This window comes from Geotrypetes seraphini, chromosome 2, assembly GCF_902459505.1.
Source record: "Geotrypetes seraphini chromosome 2, aGeoSer1.1, whole genome shotgun sequence".
NCBI lineage: Eukaryota > Metazoa > Chordata > Amphibia > Gymnophiona > Dermophiidae > Geotrypetes > Geotrypetes seraphini.
The window spans coordinates 409,137,610-409,165,363 of NC_047085.1; the positions used below are offsets into that span (position 1 = coordinate 409,137,610).

At 42.9% G+C, this 27,754-nt stretch overlaps 1 protein-coding gene across 1 annotated transcript in view; it reads left to right on the plus strand.

Annotated features, from left to right (window-relative positions):
- THSD7A (thrombospondin type 1 domain containing 7A) overlaps positions 1 to 27,754 on the plus strand; it is a 763,222-nt gene that overhangs the window by 665,208 nt on the left and 70,260 nt on the right. The window contains exons 17-18 of the mRNA XM_033931006.1: positions 18,534 to 18,712; positions 25,681 to 25,686. Of these exons, the coding sequence (XP_033786897.1) occupies positions 18,534 to 18,712; positions 25,681 to 25,686 (185 nt within the window). The remainder of the gene's footprint in view (positions 1 to 18,533; positions 18,713 to 25,680; positions 25,687 to 27,754) is intronic.

Below are 27,754 nucleotides of genomic sequence, written 5' to 3' on the forward strand. Positions count from 1 at the left end.
AAGGTAGTGTACAGCAGATACAGCTTGGCTAACAAACTGGGTAACAGTATTAATGGATGATTTCAATTACTCCGATATTGACTGGGTAAATGTAATATCAGGGCATATTAGGAAGGTCCGATTTTTAATGTTCATGCATTTGTTTTCAATCTGTTAAATATATTTAGAAACTAATTAACTTATCTTTAGCGCTTCAGAATTGATAGATTGGAGACGGTTTCACCCAACATGTATCCATGTTTTACTATCATAGCTGAACCATGAGGGTCTTCTTATAGCACATCATGAATTCATGTTGGGTAAAACTGTCTCTTACCTATGAATTCTACCTGTTCCACTCAGAATTTATATACCTCTATCATATCACTCCTGAGCCGTCTCTTCTCCAGGCTGAAGAGCCCTAGCTGCTTTAGCTTTTCCTGAACCAACCAGGGCCTTTGGCCCCTCCCCATGCATCACATGACACACCAGGGAGGGAAAGGCCCGTCATTTAGGCCTGGCAACCTGAAGCAGGAGCCTCAGAGAGGGCTTCCTGCTTCCAACTTTTTAGAAAGGTATGGGGGAGGATGGGGGGGCATCCAGTGGCAAGAGGGAGTGGGCATCCATCCTGCTTTTTTGGGGGGGGTTCAAGGGGACAGTGGCTTGTGGGTACCTGGCACAGGGGGGAAGATTTTCTCTCGTGCTGCATTTTGTCAGGGGTTATCGTGGAGGGCCGTCATCAGCGGTGGGGGATTTTTTTCTCTTTTTTTTATGGGACAGATATTTTGCTTGTGTAACACATGCAAAATATCTGTGCCATTGAAAAAAATGAAAAAACAAAACAGGCAGATCTGTCGGTAACACAATTACCTTCAAAAGGACAGAGATATTTTCAAGAACCATGGGGTAAATGCGGATGGTCAAAAAGCTTTTTCAATATTCTTAAATCCTTGACACAGAGCTGAAAAAGCTTCTTCTTCTAAGAAGTAACACTTAAGTTAAAAAAAATTTTAACTTAAATATGTATCCAATATATTCTCTCCAAACACATATCTAAATAGAGGGCAGGCGCTTCATAATTACAGAGGGTCAGATGACAGGACCTCTTATAATTTATATATTATTACAGGACCACATCCTGTAACCTTGTTTTAATCATATATACCTGTCCCTCCTTCCCCTCCCTTATAGTATTGCTTTTTGTAAAATGCAAAAATGTATACCTGTTCCAGTAAAGCAATGTGGCAGTTAAAGTAACAATGTTTCAACTTTTGTCACTTTTCAAAGGATTCACAGTGGTAACAATTACTTCTAGTGTTAACTCATTAGAGCTGAAGAAAGGCAACAATTATCTTGTGAGGATTAAACCTTTTACCGGCACTGGTTTAGAGTAGTGAACACAATTACCGTCAGGTCTAGACCAGTTGCTTTATCCAGTCACTAACCCCCCCCCCCCCCCCCCCCTTTTAAACATTTTTGGGAATAGCCAAGCAATGTTAGTGCATCAATCACTTGTCTACTTTGCTTGGGATTTTAGCTAATTTGCATGGCTGGACCGGAAAATGGGCGATCGAGGGGGAAAACACTCAGTAGGCATTTTGTGCATCAGGTCGATAAAAGCGATCGTCGCTAAAGCTATGAAAAAAGGTTTAGCAACAATCGCTGACTTTAGTGCATCTTGCAATGTCTTTAACTAGGAGCAAGTTCTTAGCTGGGAGGGGCCATCTCCTGAGGTGCTGCGTTTCCTGGGACACAGCTCTGGGAGAAAGAACACTACTAATCCAAATCATAGTTACTGGATCCTAGAGTCCACCTTGGGGGTCAGCACTCAAGAAAAAGATCTGAGCATCATCGTGGACAATACGCTGAAACCTTCCGCACAATATGCGGCGGTGGCCGAGAATGCAAATAAGATGCTAGGAATTATTAGAAAAGTGATGGAAAACAAGATTAAGAATGTTATGGTGCCTCTGTATCGCTCAATGATGCAACATCACCTTTAGTATTGCGTTCAGTTCTAGTCTCCTTATCTCAAAAAAGATATAGCAGCACTAGAAAAGGTTCAAAGAAGAGTGACCAATATGATAAAGGGGATGGAACTCCTCTCGTATGAGGAAAGACTAAAGAGGTTAGGCCTCTTCAGCTTGAAAAAGAGATGGCTAAAGGGAGATATGACTGAAGTCTACAAAATCCTGAGTGGAGTTTTCACTCCATCAAAAATTACAAAGACTAGGGGATACTCAATGAAGTTACAGGGAAATACTTTTAAAACCAATAGGAGGAAATATTTTTTTTACTCAGAGAATAGTTAAGAACATAAGAATAGCCTTACTGGGTCAGACCAAAGGTCCATCAAGCCCAGTAGCCCATTCTCACGGTGGTCAATCCAGGTCACTAGTGCCTGGCCAAAACCCAAGGTGTAGCAATATTCCATGCTATCAATCCAGGTCAAGCAGTGGCTTCCCCCATATCTTTCTCAATAACAGACTATGGGCTTTTCCTCCAGGAACTTGTCCAAACCTTTCTTAAAACCAGCTACGTTATCCGCTTTTACCACAACCTCTGGCAATGCATTACAGAGCTCTGAAATGTGTAGCCAGAGGATGTGGTAAGAGCTGTTAATGTAGCTGTTTTTTTAAAAAAAAGTTTGGACAAGTTCCTGGAGAAAAAATCCATAGTCTGCTTTTGAGATAGACATGGGAGAGGCCACTGCTTGCCCTGGATTGGTGGCGTGGAATGCTGCTACTATTTTGGTTTTTGCCAGGTACTTGTGACTTGGATTGATCTCAGTGAAGATGGGATGCTGGGCTAGATGGACCATTGGTCTGACCCATTAAGGCTATCCTTATGTTCTTATATTTAGAATTTCATATTTCTTTGACTAGATGACCAGAGAATTGGATAGAGGGAGTGCGCTAGATGTGATGTACAGTGGTACCTCGGTTTACGAGTGCACCAGTTTGCGAGTGTTTTGCAAGACGAGCAAAACATTCGCAAATTTGGTGCCTCGTAAACCGAGCTTGCCTCGCTGTACGAGCGCCCCCCCCCCCCGCGATCCAGCATCCCCCCCAGCGATCCGGCATCCCCCCCACTCATGTTGCCCCCCCCCTCCACCGCGATCCTACTTCCCCCGCCCGAGCAGTCAATGACACCCTTTACCCGACTTGGCACCAGTGCCGGTGCCCTAAGATCACCCCTCTTCTGGCGCAGCCTGGGCTGGGCGGTGCGTCGGAGATCCTCCTTCTTCTGGTCTGGGCTGGGCTGGACTGGCTTTGAGCATTTGCGCATGCTCAAAGCCTTCTGGTCTCACTCTCAATCTCGGAGAGAGTGAGACCAGAAGGCATTGAGCATGCGCAAATGCTCAAAGCCAGTCCAGCTCAGACCAGAAGAAGGAGGATCTCCGACGCACCTCCCAGCCGCGCCAGAAGAGGGAGGATCTTCGGGCACCGGCACTGGTGCCAAGTCGGGTAAAGGGTGTCATTGACTGCTCGGGAGGAGGGAAAGTAGGATCGCGGTGGAGAGGGGGCAATGTGAGCGGGGAGGGGGATGTCGGTTCGCAGGGGGGGAAAGCTGGATCGCGGGGAGGGGTTTGGAACAGCGTCAGATTCCTCAAGGGGGGGAGAATGGAGCAGCGCCGGTAGCCTCGTGGGGGAGTGGAGGAGGAGGTGGAGCCAATCAAAGCAGTTTCCCTTACTTCCTATGGGGAAACTTGCTTTGATATACGAGCAATTTGGTTTACGAGCATGCTTCTGGAACGAATTATGCTCGTAAACGAAGGTTCCACTGTATTTAGATTTCAGCAAAGCCTTTGACAGTGTTCTACACAGACATCTAATAAATAAACTGAGTGCTCTCGGGGTGGGCCCCAAAGTGACAGGCTTGGTCAAGAACTAGTTGAGTGGAAGATGACAGAGGGTAGTGATCAATAAAAATTGCTCTGAGGAAAGGGATGCTACCAGTGGTGTGCCTCAGGATTCTGTTCTGGGGCTTGTTCTTTTTAACATTTTTATAAGCGATATTGCTGAAGGGCTGTCAGTAAGATTTGCCTCTTTGCGGATGACACCAAAATCTGTAATACAGTAGACACTCCTGAATGGGGTGAATAACATGAAGAAAGACTTAGCAAAGCTTGAAGAATTGTCTGAAATTTGGCAGCTAAAATTTAATGCTAAGAAATGCAAGGTCATGCATTTGGGCTGCAGAAACCTGAAGGAATGGTACAGTTTAGGGGGTGAAGAACTTATGTACACAACAGAAGAGTGGAACTTGGGTGTAATTGTATGTGATGATCTTAATATGGCCAAACAGGTTGAAAAGGTGACAGGATGCTAGGGTGCATAGGAAGAGGTATTGCCAGTAGGAAAAAGGAGGTGCTGATATCCCTGTATAAGACTCTGTGTACAATTCTAGAGACCACACCTTCAAAAAGATATAAAAAAGGATAGAGTCGGTCCAGAGCAAGGCTACTAAAATGGTGCATGGTCTTCGTCATAAGATGTATGGGGACAGACTTAAAGATCTCAATATGTATACTTTGGAGGAAAAGGGAGATATGATAGAGATGTTTAAATACCTATGTAGCATAAATGCGCATGAGTCAAGTCTCTTTCATTTGAAAGGAAGCTCTGAAATGAGAGAAGTGGTAGATTCCTGGAATGTCCTCACGAGGAAGGTGGTGAAGAAGAAAACAGTGACTGAATTCAAAAGAGTGTGGGGTCAGCACAGAGGATCTCTAATCAGAAAATGAAGGGTATAATTTGAAGAACTAAGACCGGTACTGGGCAGACTCGAATGGTTTGTGTCCTGTATATGGCTTAGGATGGGCTGAAGTGAGCTTTGACGGCAACTCTAGTAGTTGGAACCTAAACACATTACTGGGCAGACTTCTATGGTCTATAATCCAGAAATATCAATAAACAAAGGGCTAGATTCACTAAACTCACCTATCCGATCCCCTTCCCAGGTGACTGATTCACTACGCCTCCTCATGCAAATTAATGCAATCAGAGGCACGCCCCACAGCGACCCCAGAGTGATCCTGCAGAGCAATCCTGATGCATGCGCAGACCATCTTCTTTGCCTGTAGATGGTCTACACATGCGCTTGCTCTCCACACAAGTTTGGTCAAAACAAGGAAGGAAGAGAGGGGGGCTTTATTAATGGAACAGAACATGCTTCTGTCCATCTGTCTTATCCCCAGTGCTGGATAGCATACGTAAAAGGCAATAAAAGAGGATGGTGAAACTGAATTTTAAGGTGCTGATGGAAAAGTTCAAATCCACCAACTCGGGAAGCTCAAGCACCTTTCTCAAAACGTACCAGCATTATGGCTTTGAGTCCTAATTCAATTTAGGAGCTGCACGGACACAGAGCTGGAAGGGTGATGGGGAGGGAGAGAGCATTAGTCCCTGGCTTTAGGAAAAGAGGTCACCTCATATGGAACAGAATACGCTGCAGCCAGGAACAAAACATGCTTTTAACCTGCGGGTTAAAACCACGGGCTCGCACTATAGGGAAAGGGCGGCAGAGAGCAGGAGAGTCAGCAGATAGCAGATGTGTTTTAAATGTTTTATTTTGGTTGGTTTTATTTTTTGATACTGGGATTGCAGGGCTGGGATTTCAGGGTGGCAGATAGCAGGACAGTCGGCAAGGACGTGACTGACTGGTCCTCAGCAGTCGCTTCTTTTTGGATCAGCCAGCCCAATCGGCGTTCCTTCTTTAGTGAATTGCTGCCTTCCTACTTTGCATGCCATTTCCCCTCATTTGCATGTGCAGATTGGATTGGATTGGGCAGAAGGTTAGTGAATTGCATGGGCACAGAAATTTCACCCATCCCTGCCTATCTCCAGTGGAATCCAACCCATGCTTACCAGTACCTGCTAAGATCCATTTCATCCCTACCCATCCCCACAATTAATCTCCTCTATCCCTATCCATACCCGCAAGAGTTGACACTGTTATTTACTTTTTCACAGCCCTCTGTTTCATCTCAACCCCAACATCCTCCCATATGTTTTGGGGTTGATATTCACTATTCAACCAATGGGTGTTCCAACGTCCAGTCTGGGTTCCGGCTGCTTCTCTGGGAATTCCAAGCCTCATTCTGCCACTCCAACTGCCTCTCTTCATACATTCCAAGCTTCATTCTAGTGCTCCAGTTGCCTCTCTCAGTGCATTCCAAGCCTCATTCTGGAATCACCAAACCATTTGACAACACTCCTACAGGAATCCTATGGCAATTTTTCCATCCCCATGACATTCTAACTCCCTATTCCTGTACAGCTCTTTGACCCACCTGTAATCATCCATGAGGCTTTTGCTTCCATCTCATGATTAGTTGACATCCATGCTAGCTGGACATCTGCATGGCCTTCTTATAAATTGCTATTTGCAAATGAACAGAGAGAAAACAGGTAAAATATTGGAGCTTATAAAAAAAATGAAGACATAAATGTGACAAAGAAAAAATTAAAATTTGCTTTAAGCTATACATTTCTTGATAATATATAATAATTGCTAATAATATCATATTCTACAAATTATCCCTCCCCCACCCCACCCCACCCCACACACACACTCATTACCCACCAATATAAACTACTAACAATCTGGCCAAGACCTGGAAGAGTTCTCTTCCAAGCTGTATCCTCACTATAACTCCTTGTCTGGAAAGGAACAGCATGGTAATGACAGATGTCCTTCCTACACCCTGAAGCCTTAATGTACTAGCTCTGCATGATACCTAAACTCAAGGATCCAGCACAGAGTATTATGCCAATTTTAGTCTTTTGCTCTTCTGTAGGCACTACTTGCCCATCTGCCACAGGCAGATTTCAATGTAATTTGTTTTCACAGTTTAATGTATATACCCCATTGTGTAAGATTTCAGTACGTGCCCCATTAAAGTAAAAAAAGCCAAAATAAAAGTAGCACAATAAATTAATAAAACTAAAGTTTGTAGTTGAAAAACATAATTGCATACAACAGTGTTCTTGCTCTCATCTTATTTACTACAACCTTTATGAATTACTTGGGCAAACAAAATGTTAGTGTAGTTGCATCATAATGGATAACTGTTTGCACGCACATTATGAGGCACATAAGCAAAATGAAAATACTTCTAAAAACCCGCCTAAATAGACACTTGGACGATCAAAAAGACAGGTCGTCCAAGTGCCGATAACCAAAACGGGTTTTAGACGTATCTAGAAGCAGCTTAGGCCTTTTCAGTGCTGCTGGACGCCCAGAGTGAAAAGGGGCATTTTTGAAGGATTGGTTAAGGCGGGATGTGGGCTGACCTAGACTTAGTTGTCCCACAGTGATAATTGAAAGTTCAATGAGACTTCCTAGACGGAACTTACGTATACGTTGTGACTTAGGCAATTTAAAAAAACAGGTATAAGTGCCCAGAAGGTATCAAAAGTGACCAGATAACCACTGTAGGGACAAAGTAAAGACCCACACACTGACCCCACCACCACCACAAAAATCAGAATAAAAAAGTACATACCTGCCTCCAGAACATCAGCACCTAGCATAGGAAAGCCTAGTAGAGCTGCACAGAGGTGTCTTGTATATTCGGGGGGGGGGGGGGGCTAGTGAACCATAGAGAGGAGGGCCCAGGCCTGTAAGACTCTTTAACTACTGCATTCATGGTGAAATGTGCACACCCCAAAACATGTGCACTCCCCAAACATTACTGTACTGCCATATAGGTGCCACCTGCAGCCATAAGGGCTATTGGGGTGGTAGACAGATGGGTATAGTAGGTTTTGGGGGTGTTTGGGGGGGGCTAACCATGACCTATAAGGGAGTTATGGTGAGATGTTTATGTGGCACCCTTTTTGTGACGTTCACAGCAGTGCCCTGTAAGGTGCCCCACTACTATGTTGCCATGTCTGAATGTCCAGTCCATCACTTTGTTGGTCCCTCCCATGTCCAAAAGGTCTTTTTCTAGATGTTTTTGACATGGACAATTTTTTGGACATGAATGAGGTATAAAGATAGACAACTTAATGGTCTGGATGATGAAATGGCTGGACATACAAGTAGACGATTCTTGAAAAAATATATATATATTTTGGGCTTATTTATCGAGAATGGACTCTGGACGTTTCTGACTTTGGGCGACTAGCGAGAGGTCCAAAACAGACTTAGACTTTTTTTTATTATGCCACTCCACGCTGCTCATTGTTGGAAAATGTTGATGAAATTCTAAGGACCCCTTTTATAAAGCTATGGTAGTGACTCCTACACAGCAAATGTGATACAGCTGATTTACCCCCCCCCCTCCACCCCCCTACCCTTTTACAAAACCGTACTACAGTTTTAGCACCGGCCGTAATGGTAACAGCTCAGACGCTCATAGAATGTGTGTGTGTGTGGGGGGGGAGGGTCAATTCCTATGGGCTGCATCACATTTGCTGCTACTGCAGCTTTGTAAAAGGGGTCCTAACACATCCAAAATATAAATATAGTAGAAACATATAGAGTTTCATTGGGACTAAGCCTGGATCCAATCATCTAGTCAAGTAAATCTTTACGCAACAAGATAGATCCCTTTGAAGACTAACTTCAAATTTATTCAGCCCCATGTTTAAGCATGGAGAGTCAACGGCAGAGCTGGGAATTTGAAAATGAAGCTTAAGACGATAAAGGTTACAGTTTTCAGAGCCACTGAAATGGGTAGATAGTGATTTATACACTTACAGAAGCTGTCTAAAATCTTCCCTCCTTCAATATAGCTTCAGTAAAAGGTTGTATATTGTTCCACAGAGAGCTGAAGTCATTTTCCCTCAAGGTCACACAAAGCCTGCAGCAGAGCAGGATTTGAACTCACTTCCTGCTGTAACCCCACTTATCCCACAGAACAGAAACCACTTACTTTCCTTCAACATTTTGCCTACGATTCTCGTGATTTCCAGCATCACAGCAGCCCCGCTGCTGGGGTCTATAGCACCATGGACCCAGCTGTCCCTGTGGTTGCCATACATAACATACCTGTCTGGAAAAAAGGCAGTCCATTATGTTAAGTTATAATTAAAATTGAAAATTTATCAGAAAGTTGAAAGTGTGTTTTTAAAAATCATTCCTCCTGTATACTCTGAAATACTTAAGGCAAAACAAGTTTCAAATTTATTTGAATTTGATACCCTGCCCTTCAGGCTAGTTTTCATAGCAGTTTACATTTTTGTACAAGGAGAAGGAAAGGGAACTATAATGTTAATAGGACAGGTAGATAGGAGTGAGAAGTTGCAGAACTGGCCTGGACACCTGACCCCACTGTTCCCTCTATGGTGAGCATGATTCTTCTATCTAAAGTGCTGCTATTGTGGGGTGCTGTTTCACTATCGCATTTTCAAAATAACATTTTGAAGAGTTGCCAAACTGGGACAGACCAAAAGTTCATCAACCACATAGAAACTTGATAATAATAATAATAATAATAACTTTATTCTTATATACCGCCAACAATCTTGCGACTTCTAGGCGGTTAACAATAAAGGGAAACTGTAAATACAATAAATAGAAGCTGTACATACAACGAATTAAGGAGTATTGCTGTGTACATCTGATAGTATCAACATTAATAGTAGTAACAACAGTTTGTGGGCTGCAAGGCCAAGAAGTGCCATGCTGCTTACAGAGAAGTAGAAATATTCCATGAATTGAATGGAGTGATCGTAGTTGGTGATTAGGGGTTAGGGTTAGCAGTTTACAAGTTCAGGTTTGTGATGGTGTTACAAGGGTTGATGTCCTGGTTCGTTATCTAGGTATTTTAAGAACAGGTAGGTTTTTAGGTGTTTCCTAAATTCTCCATAGTTGTTTGTGTGTGCAATTAGTTTTTCTAATTCTTTACCCCATGTGGCTGCTTGGTACGATAGCAGTTGTTGATGGTATTTCTTATATTTGCACCCTCTGGCCGGAGTGGAGACAAATTTCAGGTGTGTTTTTCTTTCATGTCTGTTGGTTGGGAATGAGAAGAGGTCTGTAATGTATTTGGGGGCTAGTCCATTTAATACCTTGAAGCAGAGACATCCTAGCTTGAACTTCGTGCGTGCCCCCATCGGCAGCCAGTGTAGGAGTTTGTAGGAAGGGGTTATGTGGTCGGACTTCTTCAGCCCGAAAATCATCCTGACTGCTGTATTTTGTATCAGTTGTAGTCTATGCATTTGCTTCTGGGTGATTGTCAGATGGGTGATGTTGCAGTAATCCAGATGGCTTAGTATTAGGGATTGTACTAGAATTCTGAAAGCTGAAGTGTGGAAGTACGCCTTGATGGACCTAAGTTTCCAGAGAGTGAAAAACTCTCTTTTGATTAGGGAGTCTATATGGTCTTTCATGGTTAGACCTTGGTCTAGTACTACTCCTAGGATCTTCATCATTGGTTGAATGGGGTAGTTGAGATTGTTTATGTGTAGTGATTTTGTCGTTTTATGTGCGTGTGGCGAGGCTATAAAGAGTTTAGTTTTATCCGGATTGAGCTTCAATTTGAACTCTGAGGTCCATTGTTCCATCGTGTTTAGCGCTTCAGTTGCTGTGGGGGTGATTTCAGAGGGAGATGAAATAAACGGGATAATGATTGTGAAGTCGTCTGCATAACTAAATACTTTTATGCCTCGCTGGGTCAGCTGCGTGCCTAGTGAAGCTATATAAACGTTGAAGAGTAGTGGGGATAGTGGGGACCCCTGTGGCACGCCTGATGGGTTTGTCCAGATTTTAGAGAGATTGCAATTGAAGCGAACTTGATAGGTGCGGGTTGTAAGGAATCCTCGGAACCAGTCCAGCACCTCGCCTCCAATGCCGATTGCGTCTAGGCATTGTAGTAACTTTTCGTGATCCACCAAGTCGAAGGCCGAGCTCATGTCAAATTGCATGACTAAGGCTTTATGGCCCTTGCTGAATAAGTTACGTAGGTATTCTAGGATCGCTGCAATCACCGTCTCAGTACTAAACAAAGGTCTGAAGCCAGACTGGGTTTCATGTAGTAGTGAGAACTGATCTAGGTAGTTCATCTAGGTCTAGGTAGTTGATGGCAGATAAAGGCCAAATGGCCCATCCAGTCTGCCCATCCGCAGAAACCATTATCTCTTCCTCACATCTTCAAAGAAATGCAGCAAATTGGTAAGACAAGAATTCCCTTGACTGAGCCCACACTGACTCTGACCCATTATACTATGTTTGTCTATGTGTTTCATAACTTTATTCTTTATAATGGTTTCCAGTATCTTGCCTGGAACTGAAGTCAGGCTTATCGGCCTGTATTTTCCCAGATCACCTATTGAACCCTTTTTAAAAATCAGCATTACATTAGCCTCCCTCTGTGTATTACTTTTCTAGAAATGTTACGATGTAATTGATTTGCAGGATAAATTATTAGGGATGCCTGGAATAAGAAAAGAGCTCCAAAAGTAACACAATCTGAAAGTTTTCAGTCAATGTAATGATGTAATAGGGAATGTTAATAACCAGCTGATATTCAGCCCGCAGAAGTTAGGCCGGCATTTTTTTAAAATGCTGACAGACGTAGGCAGAATTAGGTCTGGTTATTCAGTGCCGGGCTCTGTCCAGGCACTGACACTGAGTATCCGGGCCTAATTGAGATTGTTGTGGTTGCCAGAGTTTAGGCAGGTTCTGGCTGATATTCAACCAAGGCCCATATAAGACAGATATGTAGAAACTGGCCGATTATCAGCCGGTATGCACAAAAAAAAAAAAAAGATTTTCTATTTCCATTCAATCCCTGATTCCTCCTGGCCATATTAGCTGCCTTCACAAAATGCCTGCCACAACCTTTAGAGGCAGCATCATAGAACCATATGGACATTAAATATTTCTCTTCTAAACTTTAAGACAATTATTTGTGTTTCTAATTGACTTCAAGAATAATTTCAGTGGAATATATGACTGCATACTGATCCTGTTCACTTAATACTTCAAGGATTATTAATGACTTTGGAACTGAAGATGTTGGAAATTGTTGAAATGCTACTACCCATGGGTCTTTGAATAATAGGCAATGAAATATAAAAATAAGAGATGAAGTATTTACTGTGTTGCCCTTTTCTGTTGACTTAAATGTCTAATTTGCACCTTTCAGCTTGCTAATTTATTTGAAGTCTGAGTTACATTTTATAAGCAGATTCATAAAAGAATCATATGAATATGAATCATGTCAACTATGATCTTGGCCTGGGGAAAAAGCATCTCAGATATAAAAGATGCATGTGTAATTATCCCCCTTAAGAAATATGTAGCAAAGCTGCCCACAAACAGAATTTCTGTTTACCAAAAATAAACTCAGTTTTCACTAATGTTATCGGAAATACCATACATGTCATTATTTTGTCAAGAATCTGGGAGAATTCATCACTTCTTTAATATGAGGTTGTATCTTCTCTTATGCTATCAGAGCACGATAAGCAATGCAGAAAACACTGAATATGTGAGAGATAAGAAGACACACACAGAGACCTATAAAGTTACAGGAAAAATACACCATTTATCAGACTGTACAGTGGGAACTTTACAATATAAAATGTACAAAAAAATGCATCATGCGGGGCTTTGTGTATGGAACTACATTAAAATGCCGTCTTTTTTTTTTTTTTTTTTTTTTGCTTCGTATTTTTGGATCCAGAGAGATTTTTTTGAACCCCCCTTGAGATTTAGACATGTGGAGGGCCATTTTCAAAAGGGACATCTAAGCCCAACTTGAATGTTTCCTGCAAAACATTCAAATTCGAAGGTGGAGAAACATTCATTTTCAAAACCACTGGCCGTCCAATTTTTTTTTTTTTTAATCGTCTACTTCAGTGGTTCCCAAACCTGTCCTGGAGGACCCCTAGCCAGTCAGGTTTTCAAGATATCCCTAATGAGTATGCATGAGAGATATTTGCATATAATGGAAGTGACAGGTATGCAAATCTCTCTCATGCATATTCATTAGGGATATCTTGAAAACCTGACTGGCTGGGGGTCCCCCAGGACAGGTTTGGGAACCACTGGTCTACCTGGACATCTTGGCTGCCAGGATGTCTTTATTTTTTTTATTAAGAGCCCCATAACCTTCCCCCACTACCACCACCACCACCACCAGATCATTTTTCCAAACCCCAGGTCCAAATGAGTAGTTAGCTGATAGTTGTGTGATTCCATACGATACAAATGATAATATTTTCATTTTTGGAAGTAAATGAGTAGTTGTAAAATAGTAAATACACTTATACTTCTCTGGCATTAACTGCACCCAGGGCTCTTTTCAAATCTGTGCATTCTGCAGTAATATATGTAAGTAACGCCTTTTCCAAAACCACTACAATGGTTGCATTTGTAAGCCTATTTACACATAGGGGCAAATTCTCTAAACGGCACCTTAACTTAGGCATTGGTAGTCGCTCATCCGGCATCTAAGTTAAGAGGGAAACGCCATATGAAACACAACTTAAGGGGTAAATTCAAAGCACCTACTGGCACCTAAAACGGCACAGGAATCTCGCCTCAAGAGGTGCCTACCAGCGCCTAAAGCCTGTACAGGCATGGCTACATTTATGGTGCCTATCTTTGCTGGAGCCACAATTCTCTAAACGGCGCCATTGCGTGACTGACACATAATCAGCAGCCGCGTTTAAAGCGGCTGCTGACAGCAATTCCGTGCACTAATGGGAAAATTAGTGCATGGATATTAGTTTGAAAAATAGAAGTAGTAGCCATTTTGACCATATGCTAAAAGTGGCCTTAGCACATGGGAATGACTCATCTAGGCATATGCTATGGCCACTTTTTGCCACCGTTTGATAAAAGGGCCCCTAAATATGAAAATATTTCTTTCAAAATTCATCAGGCAGCTAATAACTTTGTGACTGAACGGCAAATAATTGAGGAATAGGATTCTATTAAGATTAATATTGTCTCATTCTGCCAATCACCCTAAGGCCTAGATTCAATAAATGGCGCCCAAAGTTAAGTCCTTGCATGAAACTAGAATTCTGTAAAGGGTTCTCTGCCTGGAGCATCCTTAAAGAATACTAGCTTGACACACATTTTGATACAGCTATGCATTGTACTGGGCCTGCGCAAAAGAGCAGTGCCTACCACTCAACTACTGTGCGCAGGGTAAGGGGTGGTCTGGGGGGTGGTCCGCCCTGGGCACAGTCTTCCTCGGGGTCCTGGCACCCTTCCTGTGCTCTGCCCTTCCCTTCCCACCCCTCCCCCTGCCACACACGCGCCCTTCCCTTCCCCCGTAACTTTTTATCTTTGGCACGAGCAGCCACAAGCATGCTGCTTGCATCGACTGCGGCACCCTCTCTGATGTCACTTCCAGGACCCGTGCCTAGGAATCGACGTCAGAGAGAGCGCAAGAAGCAAGTTCGTGACTGTTGGTCCATTGATAAAAAGGTACAGGGAAGGGGCGCGCACGCATGGTGGGGGGGGGCAGGGAAGAGGGCGGGAGAGGGGCACCACCTTCCCAGGCGCCGCTCACCCCTTCGACACCACTGTACACAGGCACAGTTCCTCCCCTTTTCACCGTGCTACTCTGCACAATCGTGTGCATATAATGCGCATGCTATTTGTGCCGAGTGTCGCTAGGAAAATGTAACTCACTCCCAACCTGGTGCGTCTGGCCCTGAGTCAGGTTTTCATTCCCTGGCTGTTGCAAGTGCTTTCTTTCAAGCACCCCTCGTGGGCCTGGGAGCAGAGACCCAGTCCAAGAACTGAACCCCCATCTGCATGGCAGGACACAGCATGTTCCACCTGAGGTAACAGGCTGGCCTTCGATAGCACCAAGACTACGGGACACACTATGATGTTACAAAGTAGGAAACTGAAAACAGAGATTTTTTTTTTTAATTTTATTTTTCACTTAATGCATAAGCTGTGGAACTGGGGGGGACAGAGGATGTGGCATAAACTGCTATTAAGGCAAATCTGGGGAAAGCCACTGCTGCTTGGAATCTTACTACCTTTTGGGGATTCTATCAGGTTCTCGTGACTGGAACCCACCACCAGTGGAAACAGGATATTAGGCCAGGGCAGTTCTTATGGATCGTGTATTTTAATATATTCTGAATTTCTTATTCAAGTAGGACTTATTTTCTCTGTCTCTTCACCACCCTCACATTTCCTGTTCCCCTCAATTTCTCAATTTATTTTTTATTCATTCCATGTAAACCCCCCCCCCACCCCCCACCCCAGCTCACTCTCATGAAAACTCTGTGCCCCTGTAACCTGCGTCTTCAACAAAGATCACAGGACTGAGCCAGCATCGTTTGCTGGAGCTTGAACAGGTCAGACTTTGGCTACTGTGAACAGTAGGGCCCTAAGCCCCAATCACCTCTTCCAGTTTCCCTTCTCTGTCTCTCATTGTTGCCTGTTTTTATATACACTGCTTTGGACAATTGTTAGGGAAGCATTTTATAAATCTTCTAAACGAACAAAAGTTATTTATTTCAAACGTTTAACGCTCCGCAAGTCCACCACACTGCTATCCTATGAGTACGCGGATTACATTAAAATAACACAAATACTTGGGCTGTTTGGCCTGAGCAAGAACTGCACACAGCATCCCAGAATAGGGTTACCAGATGTCAGGATTTACCCGGACATGTCCTTGTTTTAGAAGGCATGTCGGGGCATCCGGACGGCTTTTTAAAACCCAGCACTTTGGATTTTGGAAAGCTTCCACTTCAGAACCACGTTGTGAGGGCATCTGTGCAAGTGCCACACATGTGCATGATGTCATCATGTTGCATCCGTGCATGCGCAGATGCTCTCCCGACGCGGTCCCGAGGACGAGAACAGGATGAGTTGGCGAAGCTGGGGCAGAACAGTGCGTGACTTGGGTGTAATGGGGCGGGGCTGGTGGATTTGGGCGGGCATGGGAGCGGGCCTATGGGTCCAGATTTTACAGGAGTAGGCGACCCTCCTTGGGGTGTTGTTGTTTTTTTAAACGTGTGTCCCGATTGGCTGGTTAGACAGCGGTAGGACATCTACAATCGGGACACCGTTTATAGAATTTTCCCCTTAGGGCTAGATTCACGAACCTGCCCGATCGGGACAATCCATGTCCAATCCGGGCAGGTCCGATGGATTCTCCAAACTGAAATATGCAGATGAGAGCGATCGGAGGAATGCCCCCATCTGCCTGCCCAGATTGCTCTATAGTGATCCTAATGCATGTGCCTACTTACCTTTAAATCTCTGTTGTATAAAACTCCAGCTTTCATCTACAAATCATTGATTCCCTATACCCCAACCAGATTACTGAGGTCTATTGATCAACATTTATTAGTTATCCCTTCACTTAAAATTATTAATACACGGCGGCATTTTATTTTTTCTGTTACAGCTCTGCAAACATGGAACTCCTTCCCCATTTAATTAAGAGAAGAAAATAATTTTTTCTTTTCAAGGATGCTTTTGATACCTAAAAAAGCTTGATTGAGAGTTTCATTTCATCTTCATAACCTCTCTAAGGTTCACTGTTTATTCCCTCCCAATTGTTTTTTTACCATAATTGTCTTCTTTTCTATCAACGATATACATTTCTCACCCATTCTTTCCTCTCGTTTTAACATATTTGTACTGTTAGTCCTTATCACGTTACATATGTTTTAGTCTGTTTAGTCTGTTTGTTTTGCTGCCCTCTAAATTGTATATAATTTTAATGATATGTTCATCGCTTAGAAATTTGAATAAGTGATCAATCAAATTTACAATAAACTTGAAACTTGATGGTCTGCGCGTGTGCTGGACCTTCGGGCCCAGCAGAGATTTTTTTTTTCTATTTTTAACTTTTTGGAAGGCCGTGGTTTTAACATGCTTAAGCCCGCAGGTTAAAACCATGGGCTTGCACTGCAGGAAAGGATGGGAGAGTCGGGGCAGGCAGGAGATCAGAGCAGTGGGAGAGTCGAGCAGCGGGAGAGTCGGGCTGCAGGAGGCGTTTGGGGCAGCAGGGGATCAGGGCTCACAGGGCAGAGAGAAGGGTGGCAGAAGGCAGGGCAGTCGAAAAGGGCTTGAGCGACTGGTCCTCAGCAGTCACTGGTTTGTGATCGGCCAGCCCAGTCAGTGTTGCAGGGTTTTGTTTAGTGAATCGCGTCCCTGCCTACTTTGCCCTCATTTCCATGCGCGGATCGGAGGATGGTCAGCAGAGAGGTAAGTGAATCGGGCCGGAGGAAAATCAGGTCGCAAAGGGGTTGCAAACCGATCCGTACACGATCGGCTTGCTTTGTGAATCTAGCCCTTAGTGTCTGACTGCCAATTAGAACCAATTAGAACCTGTTATCCCAACAGTTGGTGGTTATTGGCCTTAAAGCCATCTAATTAAGCAATTTTGCTGATGAGTAACAAACCGTATGCTCAGTTTTGCCAGTTAACAATGATAATATTCACCTCTAAGTGTACATCAATACCTTTACCAGCTATGACAAATTTCTTCTGAGCCTCAGCGCCACCACTTCACCACTTCAAATAACTTTCATGGCAGTGAGCTTTATGTGGCAGATCGTCACTGGTTCGATCTAATATTTATATAATTTTTGTTTTGCATTGCTCAATGATCAACCTCATACATTTTTTTTCTTTTTTCAATATAAATAGATAAATACTTTTTGCTTTAAATTCCTTTAAATGAATGACTTATCTTAACATATTTTGTCTTTATTAATGCGCAACTTAGTAAAAGGAGCCCTTAGAGGTGAATATTATCGCTGTTGTGAAATTTCTCTAAGTGAAGAGTGAATATATATAAATAATAATCTATTTTTGAAGTGGAACAGTTTTGCAAGCTAAGCATGAAACTGAGTGCCCAGCTTTATATAGACTTTGGAGGCACTGTTCCCTTGAAGCTGAGCAGGAGTCCTCTAGCTGCCAGTGGGAGGCAAGTGATGTTTCAATATTGTGTTTTCAATTGATAGGGATAGGCAGGTTTTACGGAGTCCTGCAGAGCTTGCCTGTCCTTCGCTACTGAAAATGTGGTAGTGAAACAGCCCCCTTCCTCCCTACCCCCCAACAGCAGAACTGAAGGTGGAGGATTTTTTTTTTAAAACAAAGATAAGTTCTTATGGAGGCCCTGGCCTGATATTTAGCTTCGGCCCACAAAACTCTTATGTGGGCCTGGCTGGACATTGGCCAGGTCAACATAAGCTCCAGGTGGCCAGGCCTCCCAGATTTAGTTCCCAATATATGATGCCTATGCCCAACTTGACCTGTCACTGAATATTTGGGGCTTATTCAGCCAGCGACAGTAAAATTAAAAAAAACCAAAACATTGATTGCCACCAGCTGAATATCGAGGAGATAAGTGTATATGTCAAAATCAACTGATTGAATAAATCTTTGTGAATTATACAACCCATGCCTAGTAGCGCTATAGAAATGACTAGTAGTAATATATCCTAAAGATAAATAGAAATAAGTGGGAAACAGTCTCAAATACGTCCCTTTAATTAGAACTAGTGAATTGATTAAGTTGTATAAATTTACTAAAAATTTAAAAAATAAAAAAGGAATGATAATGTGCACAATTAATTTTTCTACATTTCTTGACATCTCAGGTTATATAGAGGAAGCGTGTATTATTCCATGCCCTTCTGACTGTAAACTCAGTGAATGGTCCAACTGGTCCCGCTGTAGTAAATCCTGTGGAAGTGGGGTGAAGGTTCGTTCTAAATGGCTTCGAGAAAAACCATATAATGGCGGAAGGCCCTGCCCAAAACTGGATCACGTCAATCAGGTATATGTATTTCACATTAATCAATATTTTTATAGATATTTTAGGATTTGTTGTATTAACAAGCAGGAGTGGACTGACAGTGATGTGAGCCACTGGTCACTAACCCCTTTCCTTTACAAAGGCGCACTAGCATTTTTAGCGCCAGCCACAGTGGTAAGAACTAAGATGCTCATAGAAATCCTTTGAGCATCGGAGATCTTACCACCGCAGCCGGCGCTGCTTTGTAAAGGAGGGCTTAAGGGTCATGGCTCCTAACCACCTATCAAAAATTATTTTAAAAAGATGGAAGCTAGGGGATAGCGGGCCACTGGGCACTGCCCTATTGTCCCAATGCTCTGTCTGCCCTTGTTAATAAACTACTTCAACCATAGGCGTCAGAACGGGAGGAGGGAACCACAGAGGCCTTGACCTCCACAAAAATGGTATTCCTGCCATGTCCTCTGATCCCTGGTGGTACAGTGGTGCAGCGGGTAGGAACAAGCTTTCCGTGATCCTGCCCCACTGCTAACCCGGTCGTCAGAGGCTGCTGGAGTTCTCTTCAGCCACTAAGCGGCCCTGAGCAACAGCGTGCTTTGGCGCTACTGCTCGGCGCTGAGCAGCTTCCTGATTGGCTCCCACGAATTCTCATGAATCGTGAGAATTCATGGGAGCCAATCAGGAAGCCTCTCAGCACCAAGCAGCAGTGCCAAAGCGTGCTTCTGCTCAGGGCCACTCAGCGGCTGAAGAGAACTCTGGCAGCCTCTGACGACCGGGTTAGCAGCGGGGCAGGAGCGCAGAAAGCTTGCTCCTGCCCGCTGCACCTCTGGACCACCAGGGATTGGAGGAGGTACACAGACAGGGCAGAAGAGCTGGATGCAGAGCCTGACAGGGGAGGGGGGGGCTGGGTACAGAGCCAGGCAGGGGAAGGAGGAGGGAAAGGGTCTGGGTGCAGAGCCAGGCAGGGGAGGGAAGGGGGCTGGGTGCAGAGCCTGAAAGGGGAGGGACTTGGTGCAGGGGGTAGGAAGGCAGGGAGGACAGATGCTCAGGGGTTGGGAATGACATATACTGCATGTACTGGGAGAGGGTTGGGAAGGACAAATTAATGGGCTGGGGGTAGGAAAGAAGGAAAAGAGTGATGCTGCACTGTTGGGATAATGGGAAAGGAGAGAAAGAAATGCTGCCGGTGGGGGAGGGAAAAGGAACAGAGAATTGTTGGACATAAATGTGTGATGTGAGAGGGAAAGAGAGATGATATATACGGGGAAAGGAAAAAAGAGGGAGAATTGTTGGACATGATAGTGGTGGAGAGGAGGGAGGGAGAAATGTTACACTGGAAGGGAGGAGAGATGACTCAAAGAAGGGAGAGATTTCAGACCACTGGAATGGGAAAAAGAGAGAGAGAGATGCCAGACCACAGAATGGAAGGGAAGGAGGGGAGAGAGAGAGATGCCAGACAGCAGAAAGGAGAGGAGAGAGATTCCAAGCTATGGGAAGGAGAAAGATGCCAGACCATATGAGGGGGTAAGACAGAAATGTCTGACCATGGGAGAGGGATGAGATGGTGCATAGGGATGAAATGCTTCCTATGGATAGATGGGAGTAGGGGAGAAAAAAGAGGAGATGGTACACATGGATAGATGGGAAGGGAAGGCATGGAAAAGTAGATTTTGAGAAGAAAGCAGAAAAATGGAAGAAAATTGAATGTTAAAAGTTAATGCTAAAGATGGGTGTATTCACTTGGAATAATCAGGGTACGGGTGTTCAAAACAAAGGAGATCAGTAAAGGATACAAGTTGAAAATAAAGTAAACTGACTCCGACAAAGCTATAGTCTCTGGAAAGTGATCAAATTTTGTATAATACGCTCAGAGATATGAAACTCCAATAGGGTGTAACTATCCCCACGGTAAGAATTCACCATCCAGTCAATGCGTTTTTTCATGTGATCAATCTCTGAGACTAAAATTTGTTTTCAGCTGTTACTTGATTATTAAATTTCTTTTTGGTATTATATTCATTCTTGTCCATTCTAGTCCATAATTCACTCAAAAGGTGTATATATATATGCAGATCACAAAAATCACTCATTCAATTTAATCTTTACTTAGCTCTAAATATAGTATGGGGGTCTCAATGGGTTTACGAGCTGCTGTGCTGTTGAGAGTGGATTGAGAAATATCCGAAGAACGATAGCAGCTAAGTGTTTTTTCTTTTTGGCCTAATGTTATGATTTCGGATCGTTGTGCCTTTGGGCCCTTTATTCACATTTTTTCACGTGTGGGGTTGTGTACCCCGGGTGCATTTGAACATTGACTTTGCAAGCTATTATAGTGCTTTTTCACTCTACAGTTTTGTTTGTGTGGGAGTGTTTGTGAAGTGGAGTTTTTTTGCCAAATGAAAGCAGAACTGAGGCTTCTTTCTCCACTTCTTTTGTTTTTTTGGTTTGTTTTGTTGTTCTGCTGTGGTTGGCTATATGAGTGTGTGTGTTAAGCCTTCTAGCGTTGCTGGGCATGTTCGATTGTTCTATGTGGGGTTGTGTTTGAGATAAATATAAGGTCTCAATGTGGCCCATTTCGGAATTTGCTTCAGGAGACCCAATGGAAACTTTCAATCACTCTCAACTCAAAAAGGATTAAAGAGCTTGTAGTTCACTGTAATTTTACGGTCATATCGAAATCCAAGACACCGTTGTGCAAGTATCAATACATTAAACAGCAACACGACCACAAAATTATGGGCTATATATAAAATGAATTATGGGCCATATATAAAAATAGTTTTTTAGCCCATTAGATTAACGGGTGCTAGAATAGATGTGTAGACTTAGGCATTTCTTTCTTTCTTTCTGTCTCTCTCCCTGCCCCCTTTCTTTCTTTCTGTCTGTCTTTCCTTCTGTCTCTTTCCCTGGCCCCCTGTCTGTCTTTCTTTCTTTCGGTCTCTCTTCCCCTGTCTGTCTTTCTTTCTGTCTCTCTCACTGGCCCCCTGTCTGTCTGTCTTCCCCCGGACAGCCACAGCGCCCGCCCACCTACCAGTCTCACGCTCTCAGCCAAGGCTTCTGAACGCCGTCGCCCCAGCCAATCGTCAGCCGCCTTGGTCTCGGCTGCTCCGCAGCGCTAGGCGGGCGCAGCCAATGCCGCTGTCATGCCAACCCGCCGCTGAGCCAGCCAATGGACATCACCCTTATGGCTGGCATTGTGAAGGGGCAGTGCGGTGTGGCCTGCTCTGAGGGGGGGGGTAAGTCCATTGTCTTTTACGCCTCCAGTTTCGCTCCGCTCTTGTTTCCGTTGTGCTACGGGCCCGAGACGCATCGTAACGGTAAGTAGCATGCTCAGGAAGTTGATGGCAGGACTCCGCATTCGCTCCCTCCGCCGCCTGTGGTGACGTAGTAAGCTCGCATGCGTACTCTTGCCGTCACAATCTGACAGATCAGGAATCAGGGAACACACAGCGAGAATGCACATGCGCGCTTAGCGTTTTATTATTATAGATTGCTCTGCTGACAAATATACAAAGGAAGCCTATTCCATTCCCTAGGACCCAGGCATGAAAAAATACTGTTATGGGACACCTGCAGCTTCAACTCTTTAATAGTTGGAATATATAGTTCCACACGATCGACAGATCGCAACTCCTGAGGCGGCACATGAACTGAGCATGTATAGGGCACCAGCATTGGCGGCTCCAATGGCTGACTGCTACAAGCTTTCAAAAGGGGTTCACATCTTTATTGAGTGGCTGATGTCTTCCACTGGCAGGGCTTGGAGATTCCTGCTATGGTCTTCGTCACTCTAACGGCCTCGCCTCCCATCCCCGGATAGCCACAGCGCCCACCCACCTACCAGTCTCGCGCTCCCAGCCGGGGCTTCTGAGCATCGTTGCCCCAGCCAATCGTCGGCCGCCTTGATCTGGGCCGCTCTGCGGCATTAGGCGGGTGCAGCCCATGCCGCTGTCACGACAACCCGCTGCTGAGCTGTCTTTTTGCCTCTGACGGCAAGGACCGCCGGGGCCTGGGTGCGGCGGGGAAGGGGGGTCTTGCCTGGCCAGGGCCAGCCGAATCCTGGGCCTGCTCTCCTTCCCCTAAGTCCCGGACCCTCACTCTGCACCATCTAGCGTATGCCGCTGTCACGCCAACCCACCGCTGAGTTGTCTTTCCGTCTCTGCCGGCGGGGACCGCCGGGGCCTGGGTTCGACGGGGAAGGGTGGTCTTGCGTGGCCGGGGCCGACTGAATCCCAGGCCTGCTCTCCTTCCCCTAAGTTCCGGCCCCTCACTCCGCGCCATCTAGCGCATGCGCACTCTTGCCGCCACATCCCGACAGATCAGGGATCAGGGAACACGCGACGAGAGTGCGCATGTGCACTTAGCATTTTATTATTATAGATGAAAATGAATATAATACAAAAAGAAATTTAATAATCAAGTAACAGCTGAAAACAAATTTTAGTCTCAGAGATTGATCACATGAAAAAATGCAATGACTGGATGGTGAACTCTTACCGTGGGGGTGGTTACACCCCATTGGAGTTTCATATCTCTGAGCGTATTATACAAAACTTGATCATTCTCCAGAGACTATAGCTTTGTTGGAGGCAGTTTACTTTATTTTCAAAGATGGATGAAAGTGAAGGAGAGAAAAACAACAAATGGATAAGGTGGCCCTGGATACACAGTTAAGAGCACAGACAGAGGAAATGCAGCCAGAGACTGGGAAAGATAGTTTGAAAAACAAAATCATCAGACAATAAAGGTAGGGGAAATGATTTTATTTTCAATTTAGTGATTGAATTGTGTCAATTTGGGGAATTTATATCTGCTGTCTATATTTTGCATTGTTAGGGCTCCTTTTACTAAGCTGCGTTAGTGTTTTTAGTGCACACAGCATTTTAGCGCATGCTAAGCCCGCGCTACGTGGCTAGAACTAACGCCAACTCAATTCTGCACATTAAAGCCCTTAAGGAAGAAATGTATTTGTTTCTATTTCTCTGGGGTTGTACTGCAGGCAGAGTCTTGAATCTTAGGGTTTCGTTTATATATATTAGTACTTTTAGTTTGTGGTTCCCGTATTTGCATAGGGGTTATCTGTGTTCTGGTAGGAATGAATGTTCAGAAGCACACGTACAGTGTGCTTTGTGTAGTTTAATTTTGTGGTTAACCATTATATAGTGTTAATAAGATTATTTTGTGTGTATATATGAAAAATGAATGGAAAAATGGTATTACAATTAATATTATCATGGGGGCGGGGTCTGGGGTAGAGATTGGGTGGGGTCTGGGGTGGAGCTTGTGCCCCCCCAAACAAAAAAGCATTCCGCTGCCCATGACTTCAACACCATCTAACCTTCCTGCATAACACATTCACTGGACAACTGCTAATTAGGGGTCCTTTTACTAAGGCGTGCTAACTGATTTAGCATGCGCTAACTGATTTAACGCACGCTAATCGATTTAGCGTACACTAAATGCTAAGGACCCCTACTCATCCCTGAAATCATGCCATTACAAGAAGTTCCTTGACAGAATGTTATCATTCCAGGCAGCCAAACTGAACACATGGCTCGTAAAACCCATACTTGAGGCCACTTCATACACCGACTTCAGAAAATCTCTGAAGGCCCGTCTGTTTAACAAATTCTAATCCCAATTCATGCCCAATCCCCCTCAGCTATCCTCTTCCCAATCCCCAAATCTCTAGACCTTAGACTAACTCATGTTTTTTCCCATTTTGTAATGATATTCCAACCCAAATTGTTTTCCCCTTGTATCTTAATCTTTGACTATATACATCCTTTAGATTCAAACCAACTTGGTTCTCTTACATTTATAATTGTATCCCAGTTCGACTTGTTTTTTCCTTACATCTCATTCTCTGACTGTAAGTATCTTGTTATAAACCGCTTTGAACTTATGGTATAGCGGTATATAAGAAATAAAATTATTATTATTATTATATGGGATAGTGATGTTTCAGTTTTTCCATGAATGAGAAGGGAGCACTTGTTTTCTGTGTGGTACACCCTTTATCTCAGAAATTTACAATTTATCTTGTTGATTTCTTATTACAGTTACAAGAGCAGTATACATGCATTTTTCCAATGTGTCTGTATAGAAGTGTATATATTGCATTGTCTTTGTATAATCTTGTATTGTGGCTTTTGTTTCTTGTGGTTTTGGCTGCTTTCTCAATAAAAATTATTTTTAAAAAACCCCACAAAAAACTGATAAACAGACAGTAAGCTGCTGCTAATGAATAAGCTGCAAATGATTTGCTTGCAGAGCCAGAACACGTAAGAAGTCATTAAATTTTGTTTCTTTTAAAGAGCTATCATAAACTCTGTAATTAGATTGCAATGGATACACACTACTATGTTTTATAAAAAAAAAAAAAAAAAAATAATAATAAATGGCTGGTGTTCAAAGCAAATATTTGATATTAATACGACCTGAATTTGACATATGGGGAATATAAATGAACAATATGGCTAATCTTTGTTCCAAATTAAACCCTTGCCTGTTCACTGTGAAAGAAGAATGCTTCCTGGACTGGTTTTCTGCTGCAAACAGCACCCCATTGAAGTATTTGTGTACTGCAACACTGCCCTCTAATGGCAACTAGGCTGACATTGTGTTGACTGGAGCATAAGCTTGAGAAAATGTTTGTGGTGTGATCATATATTGTTGGAATTATGTAGTGAGCTTTCTGTGCATCATTATGGTTATTAAAGTCTAGAATCAGTCAGGTCTCCAAAGCTCTACTTTTATGCTACTACGGTGCTCATTTTCAAAGCACTTAGACTTACGTAGTTCCAGAGGTTACTATGTAACTTTGTAAATCTAAGTGGGGGACACACATATCTAAAGTATGCTTACTTTTTTAGCCTACCCATTGAAAAATGAATGTGTAACATAAAGCTTGTATTTTGTTCTACAACTAAATGCTACTTTTTCTTTCTCTTTGCATGTTATCTCTGTGTCATGGATTACATGTGGAATAGGCTCAGGTAAGCTTAACTGAAGCTACAGAATATAAAATCTACTTCCTCTTCCTGTTTTACTTGCCCTCAGTGAAGACTACACTGTTTAATTTGCTTTTTTACCATACTTTTCAAACCACCCTCGTATATCCTGTTGTCGAAATGCGAAGCCATAATAAGCACAAAAAACCCCCGCCTGTGTGCATTCTGCTGATCAATTCCATTATTATTTTTAAATGCTTCTTTAATCTGTACTAAATATTTGCAATAGAAGTCACCACTTAAATAATCTTGTGCTAGGTCCAAATATGTTCCTATATGCTTGGCTCACGCCATAGAAAGACAGTATCTTCAATCATTCAATTACTTAATGATTAACTTGCATTGACTTACACTGATGACATATAAAAAGAGCGCCAATCAGTGTCATGCTACTGTCAAATGATGGTCTTAACAGCAAATTCAGTTTAATTTCCATCCTATAAGTTCACATAGAATTTTTCTTTTTTCAACCATCTTTATTTTCTCTTCTTTATTAATTTCAGGTACTTTAGTTAGATTGTGAGCCTTCGGGACAGTAAGGGAATTTTTTAAGTACCTTCTTACTTCTCATTTATAATCTTAATGTATATTTTCTTCAAACCGCTTAGAACCTAACGGATGTAGCGGTATATAAGAAATAAATTACATTACATTACATTACAAATGACCGTGGCATGAACTGAATCGAGTAAGCAATAAAATATGATATTTTATTGTTCAATTTACTTCCAACTGTGACATAAGAAATATAGAAACATATATTTATATATATATATATATATATATATATATATATATATATATATATATAATGTGCAAAACTCTACATACAAAATGGTGTTTTTCTCTTAATTTATTGTAGAACACATCTCAACAGCACACAAGGTTATTTAAGAACATATTTCAATTTTCTTGTCTACTGAGCATTGCTCAGTCCAAATCTAATATTTTTCCATGCTGGCTTCTTACCTTTACATCCTCAACCCCTCCCCCCACCCACCCACCCCCTTTTACAAAACCGTGATAGCGGGTTTTAGCACTGTTTTTAGCACAGTGTCAGGAGCAGTGCAAAGCATTCGGTGTGCCAGCCTGCACTAAAAACTGCTATGGCGGTTTTGTAAAAGGGGAGGGGAGAGAAAACTTTATTGGCTGAGAAGAAACAGCGGCAAATTAAGTACTATTGCTGGGCAGAAGCTTTTCCACTGACAGCTTATTTTCCTCAAAAATCTGAAGGTAACTTTTTCTTAATGTGTCAGTATGGATGTGTATGTTTATAAGTTGAATGTGCATTTTGCGCTTTATTCTTTGGTTGTCAATATGTATATTACACTGCTAAGTCATTTTTTATTGGAAAATTAATAAAATTTTCAGTGCCAATGTTCTTGGAGGGAGACCCAACAGTGATTGAACCATCACAAGTCTGAAACCCATGAGCGACAGAGCTAATCAAGGCGTCAGCCCTAACTACTGCTCAAGCATCTTTCATGTATATCCATAATTAAATTATCATAACGAAATGCAAAAGTAATTATTTTAAAGTGAGAGATGTTCAATTACCTACTCACCTCCTTCTGAGTTGGAAAGGATTGGGCATGCTTGCTGCAAACTCTGAAAGTTTCCTTGGTAAATATTAATATTGATGAACTTGTAGGAACTGAGATATTGACTTGAAAATTGAAGCTAAGTTCCCAAGTCAGTGTCCTAGTTATTTTATTTTAGATTTATTTCTTGTCTGCCTAATGTATTAAAACAATCCCATCCAGCCTCCAAAATTGCTTCTGCGATGATATATAAATTTTCTAAGGAAACTCCATAGAAATTTGCACCCAGGATTCCCAAACTAATATACTGTACATTTACAATGAAATTACTGTAAAATATATGCCAAGTCATTTTAAACTAGACTACATTTACTCACCTCATTAATGGATCAGTAATAAAGACTGCTTGGCATACTGTATATTTTATCAATAATATCATTATGAATTTATATTATGAAAGGACAGTGGCCAGGGTCAAAGCTTGACACCTGACAGGTTTCACATTTGTGTAT